The sequence below is a fragment of the Stegodyphus dumicola genome, chromosome 4 (assembly GCF_044657685.1).
Source record: "Stegodyphus dumicola isolate Sdum_Otavi_A_Nest chromosome 4, ASM4465768v1".
NCBI lineage: Eukaryota > Metazoa > Arthropoda > Arachnida > Araneae > Eresidae > Stegodyphus > Stegodyphus dumicola.
The window spans coordinates 241,825,621-241,840,872 of NC_140771.1; the positions used below are offsets into that span (position 1 = coordinate 241,825,621).

General features: G+C 31.3%; 1 protein-coding gene across 1 annotated transcript in view; it reads left to right on the forward strand.

Moving 5' to 3' along the window:
- The window catches only part of LOC118193461 (transformation/transcription domain-associated protein-like), a 313,501-nt gene that overhangs the window by 144,868 nt on the left and 153,381 nt on the right, over positions 1 to 15,252 (forward strand). Inside the window, exons 35-37 of the mRNA XM_085816144.1 lie at positions 6,864 to 7,061; positions 11,367 to 12,160; positions 13,315 to 13,468. Of these exons, the coding sequence (XP_085672270.1) occupies positions 6,864 to 7,061; positions 11,367 to 12,160; positions 13,315 to 13,468 (1,146 nt within the window). The remainder of the gene's footprint in view (positions 1 to 6,863; positions 7,062 to 11,366; positions 12,161 to 13,314; positions 13,469 to 15,252) is intronic.

Consider the following 15,252-nt stretch of genomic DNA (forward strand, 5'->3'; position numbering starts at 1 on the left):
ATCTGCTTTTCTTAAGCAACTGTTCTTATTTGCTTTGCATGTATTGTAACAAACCAATTACAATAAAGCTTATCAGTGTATTCAAGGTCTGAAAAGGAAGGGGCGAATAATTTTTTATATATATAATAGATAAATATTTATTAATTTAAAAAGGCAGTGGAATGTATACTCCAAGGTAAACATTTATCTAAAATGAAAAATTTGCTGAGTTGCGATCCCATTTATGTATAATAATAAAAAGATGAAATATGCTGAAGAACTAAATAGCTTCCATAGTAAATTAAATTCATTTTTCCAATCAAAATATATTATTAATATAACGTACTTTTTAAAAATTCATTTGCATATACATATAACAAAAAATCTCATTAAATTTATCACCATACTGAATTTAATTTTTAATTACCACCATACTAAATTGCCACAATATTGAACTTTTTTTTTTTTTTTTTTTTTTTTTAGATTTAAGCAAATAAAAGTTTGTTTAAATCTAAAATAGTGGTTTCAAACTCATAGCCTGTGGACTGCATATGGCATCTGAAGCAATTTTATGTGGGCTGTGAATACATTTTAATTATGTATTTGTTGCAAATACAGTGCTTATAGTTTCAGAGACATAGAGATATGGATTAAGCTCATGTATGCAACTACTAATTTAGAAGAAAAGGTAAAATAAATAGTTTTTATTTTGTTTTTTGTTATTGCTAGCCATGTGACTAGGATAAGGTGGAGGAATTTCTCACATTGGAACAACCATTAAATTTGGTTTGCCAGCCAATAGTTATTGTTTTTGAGTTATTTAGTAGTTAATCGATGTATTGGAATTACCTGAAATAAATGTCTGAAATTTAATATTTAGCTGTCAGTGTTGTTGAATTAGAAAGTTATAACTAACAGAAATTTCTTACATGTACCCAACCTTTAGACTTCATATAGCAAACATAATTTCTTTTCCTTGATGAATATTTAGGTAATTTTTTTTTGGGGGGGGAGGGTTAAGAATGCTTTTAAAAGTTAAAAAAAAAAAGAAAGAAAAGAAAAAAAGGAAGTTCTGTCTGATCAGCTGCTTTCAGATCGTACATTTGGCCCACGTGCAATTTGAGTTTGAAACCATTGGATTACCATAGTCACCGAATATTGGATTCTACTTTTATATGAGGATAAATTACTTGATTTACTGGAATATATACAACGCCAAATTAACATGATCGCTCCATTTCAGGCACCTTGTACTTAATGATAATGATATTTTTTTACAAATTTCACAACACAGTACTCTAAACCAAGTCTCTTTCTTTCAAATGTCAAAATATATAATATATTGTAGAGACATTAGGTTATTTCAAAGCAGGAGTGATGAAAAATGAGCAATTCCCTCGCTGGGACTCGAACTACAGACCTCTCGAATTTGTGCTGAGCATGCTGACCATTACACCACAAAGACATGCTATGAAGGCGAGAAAAATACCTTATATACTCTCCCCTTTTAAAGAGAAACTGGGTATTAGGGGACCCAGTCGACAAATCCTCGTGGTGGAGAATCATCATCCACCACCTTTTTTACTTTGGGCCCCATTGTAGAGACATCAGGTTATTTTGAAACAAGGAGGGATGAAAAATGAGCAATGCCCTCACCAGGACTCAAACCACGCAACTCTCAAATACACACTGAGTGTGCTGACCATTGCACCACGAAGACATGCTAAGAAGGTGGGAGAAATACTCTATAATGTTAAAATCTTTATTATATGTAAAATTTTTGACAATTTTGTTTTATGCAGTAAAAAGTCTTTAATCCGGACTCGTCGGGACTTCGGCGATTCCGGATTATAGATCATCAATTTAAATATGGTAAGATGGCATGCAGAAATTATAAAATTAAAAATATGAAACCGTAATTTATGAAATAAAGATCAATTATGATCTAAAGGGTACCAAAATTTACAAAAAAAGCTTAATATTTATTTGTTTACTTTATTAAACATTTCTTTCAACACGCGCATGCGTAAAGCATACATTACGCATAGTCAAAATTAGAAAATTGCAACCAGAAAACTATTGATGTGTATTCGTGATATTTATAATGACGAGGAGTTTGATTTAAATAATATCAAAGGAGTGCATCGAGATGAAATACTATATTTAGTAAGGAATTATAAGCCAAATAAAATAAAAACATCTGCTCTGAAGATAAGAATAGTGCTGACAGATCAACTTCCAGTTCATTGCGCTGCGCAACGCTGTCACTTTCTTCATGTCTTTATCCATTTTTTGCAGCAATACCACTTTTTGTTTAATGGACATCGAAACATGCTTTCGCTTTGTAGATCCTTTGGCAGCTCAAGAATTGGAAACTCTTTTTGACATAATCGAAAGTTAAGCTTACTTTTTATAAAATTGCTCTAACGGTCTGCAAAAAATAATAAGTCAGATCCAATTCGAACATTAAGGGAAAATGCAATCTGCAACATTAACTGAAATAGATAATTAGATAATTTTAGCTTGGCTTATACTGTTCATTATACATTAAACGCGCATGCGTAAACACATTATGCATTTATGCATGCGCAGAAAGTTTGTAGCTTTGAGGTCCAGATTATAGATCATTCCGAATTATGGACGTCCGGATTAAAGACTTTTGACTGTATATATTACCATATATATCCTTATTAATCTTGAAGGTGTATTGATACAATTTTGCAACAACATAGATATTTGCAAGGCACTTTCTAAATATGTCTTCTTTTAATTTTGTTCAAATGTATTTTGATATTCTTGAATTTTAGTTATTTTTTGCTCAGAAAAAAGTGCAGAATCTAATGGGAAGCATTTGGAAAAGAAATTTTTTTTGGGTTTTTATTCAGTAACATTTATGAGTTGACAATGTTAGATGTTATTTTTACTTAAAAGGAGAAGAAAAATAATTATGTGATTTTTTAAATATTTCCAAATTCTTTAATTTATTACATTTTTAATGGTTAATTCTTATTTGAATTGTTAATATGAAGTTTTATGGCTGCAAGAGCATATTTTTTAATTATTATTCTGGGTAATATTAGTTTTAGACATTGTTATTACAGAGAAACAATTTCAGTGAGATATATACATATTCTCTTTTGTTACATAAAATTTGCATAATTTTAAATAATGTGTAAATAAAGCCATAGATTTGGGAAGTTTTTCTTTCTTTTGTTCTCCCCCCCTTTTTTTTAATTGAGGATTTTTTTTAATTCAAGATGTCTCTGGATTTCAAACTCCAGATCTTCCATTGATTAATTAAACATGCTAGCAGTTACACTACAAAGGTATGCAGTGGGGAATGTAAATTCCTTATATTCTTTTCTACTTAAAGGGCGACTGGGGAGAAAGAAATGTGGCCCAACCATTCATATCCATATGGTGATAATTTAATTATTGGTTAATTCATCACCATCTGAAAAATAATCACCTTCATAATCAAATTTCATATACGATGAATTATTGTCCTCTAAATTTTAGTCAAGCATCACTGTAGCATTGTTTTGTGACTTTTTGGAGCAAGAATTTTAAGAAAATCAGCTATGCATTGAAACATTTTGTTAATTCATCAGTGGACTTCTAGCCACTGATCTTGCAATTGCTAGCTGAATATGTTATAATTATACTATGAAACCACACCCAGGGAAAGATGGTAATTTTTGGCTGTGTTGATTATTATTAATCTACCCAAATTTCATGCTTAAAGTATACCGGGTGGCCATAATTAAACTGACCGTGCTCACAGTGTTCTGTAGCGCAATCTATTTGTGAGAATGATGCCACATTTTGTAGGAAGATTAAACAAGACGGGTGACGAAGGATTCCGCAAAAAAACAAATTAGTACCAAAAGTCACCGCTATGGGAATATTTGGCTCTGTGTAATAGAAAAAAAGAGTGTTAACAAATGAAAATCAGTACGGAAATTACCTTTTATTTTGCATTCAAATGAGGTTCAATGTGGCTGTCGTTGTTGTGGACCACATATTGTATTCTGTGCACAGTATGCACAACAGCAGAAAGTAACATGTCTGCAGGAATCTCCCATACAGTCCATGATATGTTATCCTTCAACGTAGCCAGGTCCTGGACCACTCCTTGATAGACCTTGGACTTAAGGTAACCCCATAGCCAGAAGTCGCACGGGGTAAGATCAGGCGATCGAGGTGGCCATGCAGTTGGAAAGTAGCGGCTAATGACTCTTTCTGTTGTAGCATCTGTTGCACCCGTACAGCAACGTGTGGAGGGACTCCATCTTGCATGAAAATGATTTCCCCCACACATTGTCTTTGCTGAAGTGCCTGAATGACAAAGCTGTTCAACATGTGGCAATATTTCTCTCCGTTAACAGAGAACAGGTTTCCAGTCTTGTCGGGGTAATGTTCTCATAGAAGAATGGACCTACGATAAATTCTGCTGTGAACCCACACCAAACAGTTACCTTTGGTGAATGTAAGGGAATTGCTGCAGACATCCCAAATTCGTCAGTTCTGGGTATTCACTGTTCCATTCAGGTAAAAGTGGGCCTCGTCTCCCCATAAGATTTTCCACGGCCAAGCATCATCCACCTCCATTCTGGCAAGAAAGGTGAGAGCAAAAGTTAATCGCTTATCATAGTCGGGGTACAGTAACTCCTGTACACGGCTGATCTTGTACGGATAGAAATTGATAATCTTTCGTAAGCTTTTCCATACCGTACTGCAAGGCATATCCATATTCCAAGCTACTCCACGAGCGCTAGAGGTGTCAGCAATATTGTCTGGTCCTCTGTTGACAATCGCCCTGGCAACTGCTTCGATTGTATCCTGTGGTACAGGTTTTCGTCCTCTGCCTGACTGAACCTTCAGAGGACCTGTTTTCTCAAATGTAGCAACCATTGCTTTTAGCCCATTAACTTGCCCATTGACACAGGACCATTGACCCATTGACACAGGACTGTTATCTTTACACATTTTTTTTGTGCGTTCTAAAAGCACGAAGAGCGGCTGACGCGTTGCACTGATTGAGGTAAAAGAATTTGACCAGTAATGCACGCTCGACTAAAGAAGGAGACGCCGCACATAAACTTTCAATCCGATTGATTCGAAACGTAACACATTGCCTTTTAAAACCCAAGCAGCTGGCACTGTGCGAATGGATGTAACATGAAATTTGAATAAAGAACTTCTTCTGCTCAGCATACGTGATATTGCAGATCACGAGACTTTATCGGTGTTTATGTAGATTTTACGCTTTTTTAAAAGTGTTGCCATATTGCACTTGAACTAAATCAGAAAATGTGCTTAATAAAAGGTAATTTTATTCCGTATTAATTTGCATTTGTTACACTCTATTTTCTATTACACAGCGCAAATATTCCCTGACTTTTGGAACTAATTTGTTTTTTCGTGGAATCCTTCATTCTCCGTCTTGTTTAATCTTCCTACAAAATGTGGCATTATTCTCGCAAATAGATCGCGCTACAGAACACTGTGAGCACTGTCAGTTTAATTATGGCTACCCGGTCTATTTAGTGAACTATGACAGTTGCAATTACAGAAAAAACTTGATTTTATGCCAAAATATTGTATGTTAAAGTGAAGCTGTCTATACAGTCAAAAGTCGTTAATCCGGACTCGTCGGGACTTCGGCGATTCCGGATTATCGATTTTTCTGGATTATAGATCATCAGTTTAAATCTCGTAAGATGGCATGTAAATTCTCGTAAATTCTAAAATTAAAAATATGAAACAGTAATTTATGAAATAAAGAACAATTATGATCTAATGGGCATCAAAATTTACCAAAAAAAATTTAATATTTATTTGTTTACTTTATTAAACATTTCTTTCAATGTAAGTTGTTTAAGTTGCTTCGTTTTTTATGTGATAATACTTTCTCTTTAATTCTATAAACAGACATAATTTCTTGTTCAGTTACAAAGCTCCGGGCCCCCCCCCCCCTGCCGCATAGCAGTGTGAAATTGATAAACAGATTTCGGAATGGTTAGATAAACAAAGGATATGCCTTTATTCATTTTTTGCAGCAATTCCACTTTTTGTTTGATGGACTTCAAAACATACTTTCGCTTTGTAGATCCTTTACATATTAGTAAATATATATCAGAAATTCTATTTGACATAATTAAAAGTTTAAGCTTACTTTTATAAAATTGCTCTAACAGTCTGCAAAAAATAATAAGCCGGATCCAATTCGAAGATTAAGGAACAATGCAATCTTCAACATTAACTGAATTAGATAATTTTAGCTTAGCTTATACCGTCCGTTATACATTAAATGTGCGTTCGTAAATGTATTTTTTGCATGCGCACACGCATATATTCGCAGCTGTAAAGGTCTAACGTGCATGCATCAACGCGATGCATGTGCAGAAAGTTTGTAGCTTTGAGGTCCGGATTGTAGATCATTCCGGATTATGGGTGTCCGAATTAATGACTTTTGACTGTAATTGCAATATATATCTTAAGTCACATTTTTGGGCCAAAAAATGTTGAATTTTGTAAATTAGTCAGCTAGAATAGAACATACAGAACAGCCCCCCTTTTTTTTCCTCTAAATGTATACCTGCTGCTCCCCTCTCATTTTTTCCTTCTATCATTGCAAATATTCTTTGAGGTAAATGACGGATTTTTTAAAAGTACTTTATTATATGATTATCCATTCTTTATTTAAAATCTTATGTTTATACTTGCATTAATTATGTTTACATAATTTGACTAAAAATGCTCTATTATCTATGTTTATAATTTCACAAATATAAACAAAAATTGTTAATGCATAAATGATATTATACATCTGAATTAAAATATTTAGAAGATATATACACATTTTAATTTTTCTTATATAGGTATCAGAAAATTCTGCATTAATTGTTCGTCATATAATAGAAGAAGTTCTGGAAGCTGAAAAATCCCTTGAAGTTGAGGCTCGTAGCCCACTGAGAAAGCCTTTGGTAGAATTTTTGCAGCATTATCCTATAGAAACATTAAACTACCTGAAATCTACAAATTCCATTAAATTTCAAGATGTGATGTATTTATTAAAGGTTTGTATGCTAGAAATTTTGTTCTTGTAATTAAAATTTTATTATTATAATGTTAAAAATGCAATTTTAATTAAGTGCAGACATGATTTAATAAGTTTCCCTGTTCTGTTGGATTTTATATCTTCTTAACATTAACTGATAAAGAGGCAATAGTACTAATGAATTATTTTAACCTTTTATAACCATCAAGTGAAAGCAGAGTGTTATTAGAAAAGTATAGAACTGCAGCCAAGCCAGTGCATGTTGAAGAGTTAATTGGCTTATGTGGTTAAAAGGAAGTCAACATAGTCTAGGCTGACGCACAAAAATCATGTTTAAACATAAATAAATGTAAGAAGTTCCACAGAAACCCGTCTGCTTCATCAGTGGAGTTGGAATGAAGAGTTTGATCAGATTTATTATTTTTTCCCTTTTCTCAGGGTCACGGTATTTAGAATTGTGTTGAAAATGTATGGAAGGTTGAAGAGAAGATCTCTTTTTCAGTATGGTATGGTAGCAATTTCAAGCTGTTCTCTAATTTTGAGATGAATTTTATGCCAGGGTTTGGCAATGATTTTGACCTCAACCTATTCAATTTTTGAGTGCAGATGCTTGGAGAAGTATTTTACCAAAGATATTTTTTTTTATTTATTTATTTTTGTTTATTTATTTTATTTTATTATTATTTTTAATATGAATAGGTTGAATTTGTTTTTTGATGAATATTTTTTTTTTTCTCTGCAATTCTTACTGATAGTTTTCTAGAAGTTGAACTAATGTATTAAGTTTCTATTTGTGTATCCTCATTACAAATCAGGATAGTATATTCATCTGTAAGTATCTGTTGTAGCAATGTTTGATTTATGTGATGTTAACAATTTGCGGATGAATGGGCTGGAGTAATGATAATAATAATTATTACAAGCCTGCCTCTCATTGGGCACTGCAAGTCAGACATATCACTCTGGTCATCGCTCTAGTAACTTTTAGCTGCCTGTCTTTTCAACCTTTCTCTATATAAGATAATCGGTATTACATTTTATTCCTTTCACTGTTGGTACATCCAACTTACATTTGAGTTTTTTATTATTAGTACTATTTACAAGCCGTTAATTAAAACTAAACTCAGTGGCACAAACAGCTCTTAGCCATGGCCAGCAGTGCCCTGAAATTTGCTTTCTTGACCTTCAGCCCCGGAGTGCATCAGGATGTGCCCTGGGCAAGTAGTCAGCTTGTTGCAGAATCCCTGGTGTTTAGTCCCTGAGCAAACTTGGTACTCATTTTATCGACCCATTCAAGGGATGAAAGACTGAGTCAACATTGTCCAGCCCGGAGATCAAACCCTGGACCTGTTATGCTGCTGCATGATGCTCTAGCCACTTTGCCTCCGGGCAGTCGCAAGCTGTTAATTAATTAGTTGATAAAAATATTAATAAAAGAAAAGTAACTGTTACAGTATTTACATAGGCATGTTGCATTTACATACTTCAGATCGCAGACCTGGATTTGGGTAATGGTAAACCAAATCTTCTTTAGATGGAGCTGATATGTTAGTGATCTCATAATAAGAGAATATTCCTCTGAATGTACTTTTATTTGATCCTTGCATTAGTAAAAACTTTACTTTTTGCAAAGTAAATGCAGAATCTTATCTAATGGTTTCTTGTAAAGTTTTTCCAACAGAATTGGATAGGATACCTAGTGTTTTCTAAAATTTCCAATATGCATTTATATTCATTTTTGCAAATTTCTGACATAGAACAAAAATTTTTGCCATATTTTAAGTAAAAATAAAAAGAGCGGTTTTGTGCAGATGAAATTAAAGGGCTATTTGGAATTATTACTGCCTTGCCACTTGGTTTGTAATAGCTTGCAGTAAGAAAAATATCGCTGTTTGTTAAAATTGAGAGATCAAGAAATTGAATGTTATTGTTGACTTCTATATTAATCATAAATTGTAGGCTGGGAAGGTTTCTGAAACAAATGAAAACAGAGGTTTAAGTTCATCTTCTGAATGATCAAATATGTAAATATCATCCGCATACCTCTTCCATAAGACACGTTTCGGAAGGGGGATTTAGAGAAAATAAAATTTTCCGTAGGTTCATATAAATTTTAGCCAAGATACATGAAACTGATGCTGCCATAAAGAAACCTTCTTGGTATTAATAGATTTGCCTATTAGCTCTAAATAGCTCTCAACTTCTTATAATTATGGATGAAATAAAAGACTTCATAGAAGTTGGTAATAAGTTTGGAAGTGATTCATAGTATTTAAATCAAGGTTTTTGCATTAATCATTTGAGACTCAAATAAAGGAACTGACAGAAACAAAGATTTTAAATTATGGAAAACATGTTAACATGGCTTTGAAATTTGTAAAAGGATGAAGTGCTTTTGAAATTTGTACATTAATTCACTTGTAGAATGCATACTTGAAATACTGTCCTTTACAAAAGTGGAGTATAGTTTGGCAAACTTAATGCTCGAATTTGCTGGATGATAAGAGCTGACTTTAATGAAGGTTTGGTTAGCTAGTCTTCTTTATGTGTTTTGATCTGTAGTTTGGCATTCTGTAATCTGGATCAGGCTTGTTTGGCATTCTGTAATCTGGATCAGGCTTAATATGACCAAATTAGTATTTTATCAGCACTCGCTATTCTCAAAATAGCAGCACTCAGCTATTCTACAAAATGCATTAGATAATTTTTTGGTGCTGGCACTGTCTCTTAAATACATTTTATATCAATCAGATACGCTTATACATTTTGTTGAAATTTCTTTGTTAGTGATTACTAAGTTGCCCATTTTATCTGATTTGCATTTTTTGAGATTATTGTTTGCCATGAATATTCTCATTTTCCAGATGTTACTTTTATCCATAGAAGATGTTATTTTGTTATTCTTTAACAATTAAAAAACAATTTTGTTTCTAATTCGTGTTGTCTTTCATGCCTCCATTATTTGAAGGAAATTTTGGAAAATTTTTCGTTGGCCAAAATACTTCATATGTCTTCATAGCAGTTCTTGTCACTTAATCTGCTAACACCTGAAACTTTTCTAAACTAGTGTATCATAACAAGTTACCTACAAATTTAAGTATTTCCCACTTTAATTTGTGTATAGTCCTTGAATGATCTCAAATTTTAAATTTAAATAGTTCATTCATTTTTTGTTGTATGGAAATCAAACTTCTTATGTTTTATTTTTTTGGAATGAGTATAAACTTTCACTAAATATAACTATTGTGACAGGGAGGCCAAATGAAAAGTTAATTTTATTAATTTTTATAAAATTTAAAAATGCCTAAACATTAGTGTCTTCCTTATTTAAAGTATTTTTGTAACTGCATATGTCTACAACCAGTGGTTTCAAAAATAGAGACTGTTATATTGTTATGTCGCAGTGTCTATTGAGCAAAAAAAAGTTTTCATTTTCAAAATGAATGATTCTAGATCAAACTTTTGTGAAATAAGTTAACTGAATCAAACAGCAATTTGTGTAAAAGTTTTGTTTTATGAATGCTTGGTATTAGAATGTTTCAATTATAAATGTCATGCAAATGGTATCCTTTAATTTATTATTATTTCTGAAAGCTTATTAGAATGAGAAATGTGCATTATTGAATCTATGAATTTAACTTCTTATGCAACGGGATAATGTAACCTTTAGGAACTGACATTATTTGCAAAAAAATTTGAATAGATCCACATAAAAAACTATTTTTAGCTAGAAATGTTTTTAGAGGGAGCAGAAAAATTTATTTAAGTACATTTTTTGCATTGTAATTAAAATTAAAAATATGCTTTGATATTAATCTAGTCTAATTTTATAATTTCATGTTTAACACAATCTTACCAACTCTGCTCATTATTATCTTGGTAAGATTTGCAAATAAATTAAATAATTATGTTTGATAACCGTTTTATGCCATATTTTATGTTGTTCAGGAAATTATATTATGCTGAATAATTTTACTGTTAAGAAAGAGTCTGTAAAAAAAAAAAAAAAAAAAAAACTGTATTGACTAAAATACAACAAATCTCAAATTACACTAGGTATATTGAAGGCTTGTATGTAAAAAAGAAATTATGTATATAGACTTTGTGTTTTTGGTAAACTGCAATAAAATTTTGATCTCTGCAATAATGCAACTAGCCAATTTGACTGAAATAAGGAAAAAAATATATCAAATAACTATGCAAATGTATATTTTTTAATTGAAATGAAATTTACATTCAGATGTTTGATTTATGCTGTTTGCTTCAAATAGAGAATATGATCTTTGTGTATTTTGTATTACAATGATAATTTTTCCTTCTTTAGTGTCTTTTGAAGGAAGAATATGGAGCTCCTTTTTGCAAAGCTGTTGAAGATAATTCTGAAATTTTAATACATCTTTTAGAAGATGCCTGCAAGTGCAAACCGTATGAGTCAATCAGTGAAAATATTTTGATGGTTCCTTCTTCCCTCCCTAAGGAACATTATATTGCTATTCTAATCATTAGTCGTATTATTCGATACAATGATAACTGGCTGCCTAATCAGCATAGACTGAAAGAATTATTACTAAGAATTTGGTATTGTGAAAAATTTCATCAGCGTTATTCAAGATCAAAAGTAATTAATTTCAAGGATTTGAAGGAGCATAAAATGCTTGCTAAATGTGTATTAAATATTGTGAAATACAATCCTGATGATATTGATTTGCTTTTTCATATGCTTAGAGTGTTCACAGGTCATTTTCCTTCTGAGTTTCACTTTTTAAATGATTTCTTGAAAAATACTGTAGCAGATAGTTATTCAGTTGAGTGGAAAAGAAGGGCTTTCTTTAAATTTGTGGCCATGTTCCCTAATATTCAACCAAAACTCAAAGCAAAAGTACTTCAGTTCATAATTATACCTTCATTTTCTGTGGCATTTCAAAGAGGAGAAGGTGAAAAACTAATTTGTTCTTCATCAACATCCAAACAAGATAACATTGTAACTGTTTTTATTGAAAAAATTATAGATTCAGAAAGTTCAGCCAAATCTTCAGATGAAGTGCGGATACTCTTACTCCAGTTTTCTAGCCTTTTAACAGAGCATGTACCTTCACATATTCATGATGGAACTAATAAGTAAGCATGTTTGAAATGTTAATAATAATTGTAACTATCACAAGTATCTTGAAATTGTTAACATTATTATTATTTAGTTTTTTTCAAAACATTTTATTGATAAACCTTTTTACTTCCTTGTGCAGAGTAAAGAAAGTACTGTAATCATGAACAATTTTGAGTATCATATTTCAACGAAAATATCCATTTTGACTGCTGTCAAATCTATTTGAATGATTTTTCTGTGTGACATCTGTACGTACAGACAAAATGAAGGAATCTTTTTTCCAAAATGAATTCAGAAGAGATTTTTTTCGGGGCATCTGTTCATAATACATTTCTTACCTACAGTACCTTACATATGTATGCATCTCGCATGACTCAAAAAATGAGTAGCCATAGAACATCAAAATTTTGTGTATGGCGCTGTTTTAAAATGTAGTCATGTCGCTGTTTTAAAATTCCAATTGGCCACACCAAACATATACATATATAGAGAGAGATTTGTGTATATAAATAATAACAAAAGGAAAGTAGGACTATTTTGGAATCTTTTGCCTTGGCTGCAAAGCCACTATTTATTTATATTTGAAACTCTTAGTAGAATAGTGAAATCATTAAGTCAGTTGGTCCACCAGCTGTAGTTTTATGCACTGGGGGGAGGGCAAAAATTAACTAACAATAATTTGGTCTTCCTGCCTGTTGGCGCCAAATAACTTGTTTTTGCATAGAAACTGTAATTTTAATAATAAAGTGGGTTTTTTTTTTTTTTTTTTTTTTTTTTTTTTTTTTTTTTTTTTTTTCCCCTTACTGCATTTGTTGTTTTAGGTTTTCCTGTGTTTTGCAATTTTTAATGAGAATGTTTTGAGTTTTTAAGCATCGCAAATGCCTTCGCCGTGAAGTGGGAATTGAATTGATTTAATAAAAAATATATCTCTAAGGAAATTTTGGGGAAATACATTTAAATGAAGTGCAACAAAAAACGTGTATACTTTTATAGGCTGTACAAGGAAGTCATGTGATGTCCAGATCAAATATTTTATTTTTAGATTTAAAATAACCAAAAAAGATTTTTTTTTTTAACCTGTTGAGGGTATAAAAGTTGTATAGCTGCTCAGTTAGAATTTTTGTATCATTTTCCTCTTAAATTAAAATTTGTATTCCATTTTCTATAGGCATCAGAGTGGATTTTTAATGAAGTTGATGAAATTTGCATGGCCTTGTCTTTTACCAAAAAGTTGTGTAGATCCTGCAGCTAAATATCATGGGCATTTGTTACTTGCTATTATAATAGCTAAATTTTCAATACACAGGAAAATTGTTTTGCAAGTATGTATTAAACATATACAAGTGATATTTTTGCATTGCCATATGCTAATGTAATAGAAATTTTATTTATCTGTGTATCATTTCTTCAGTTATTACTAGTTTTTTAATCAGTCTTATTCCAAATTCATATATAGTGAAAATTACCAGTAATCAGTAATTATGTTTATCCTGTTATGAGGTAAAATGCTTCAAAAGTTAAAAACATTACTCAAATTTTAACTTTTACAATAATTGTTTTAAAAAAACTGCCAAGTTTTATTAATGCTTCAAAAAATAATGTTAGAGATAGAAAGAAGTACTTATAGTACTTTTTTAATCTTTATATTTCAAGTGCATCTCTCTTATTAAATACAGGAAAATGAGTATGTATGTATGTATGCATGTTCATCACATTGTGTTTGGGGGGGGCATAAAAGGAAAATCTAGAGCCACCATGTTGTGAATACATATTTTATTGTGCCTGAGCATGTGCACCTCGAAGCTGCAATTCTGTATTTGAAATCTGGTTTTTATTTATATGATATTTTGTGCAAATTTAATACATTCTTGATTAATAAACTTGGTAATTTAATGTAATATATTTGCCACTATGCAAAGCCTAAGTCATTCGCATGCAGAAAACTCAGTAATTTTAAAAAAATACATTGTTGCCACTCAGCAAAGCTTAAGTTACTTGTATTTCAAATTCAACAAGCAAACAAGGTTGGGGGGAAGTTCAACTCAGTGGCTTAAAAGAAATGTGTTGCTACTGACCAATATAATGTTTTCTATTTTCCATGCACCAGTTTTTTACCATTCAGTGAAGTCATGTGCTAGTTGTTCCATATTTCATTTTTCTTCCAAATTTAATGTATATTACTGCTTAACAAACTAATTTAATAGCAATAAATGTAATTCTTTATTCCTCCTATTATTATTAGTTACTAGCCTGACCTGTGAAATAACTAGCTGCATTTATTTAAAAAGCATTACATAATTTTCTTCTTTTTTTCAGTAACTATTTAAGGCACCTGTTTATGGCAGTAGCTAGTTAAAAAAAAAGGAATGATAAATATGTATATATAGTTGAAAGTGGAAAATTTATTGCTTTTGAGAAAATCATTGGCATTTTTACTGCTAAAGAGTGATAGATGTAACTTAGTTTTTTACTGCTAAAGAGTGATAGATGTAACTTAATATGATTGCATTGACTGCACCTTTTCCGTGCTGATTTTTTATTTTTTAAAAGTATCTAATTTGGTTTGTAAATATGAAGCACAAATTTCAGCGCTGATGTCATCTTATTTAATAGATGTGAATGCACAAATTTAATTCTTGCAATTTCATCACTTTAGGTGATCTCTGTAGTTAATGCTTCATATGAATTAAAATATTAATGCTTCAATGAAAAATCGTACTTATTTAAGTTGTAGACTGTGAAAAATTTAGCTGATGCCCTTCCAAAATTAGTGCCATAGATGCAAGCCTGTAGATGTCATATATAGATGTTACCTTCCGCCCCCCCCTCAAAAAAAGTCTGCTTCAAGTATATAAATGTAAATTATATGAACTGAGGTTTAAAGAATGTATTAAAATGATATTTTATTTTACATTAGTTTGAATATGAGAGAGGTCATTATGATACTACCAAATATATTTTTCATTAATTCTACATGTACATAATTGTTGGGAATAAATGTTTTATTATTTTTGCAACAAAATGCAAAATATTTTTTTAAAAAGACTTTCCCACCAATTCCATATAATGAAATGGTTTAAATTGATTAGGTATATAGTCATGTGTT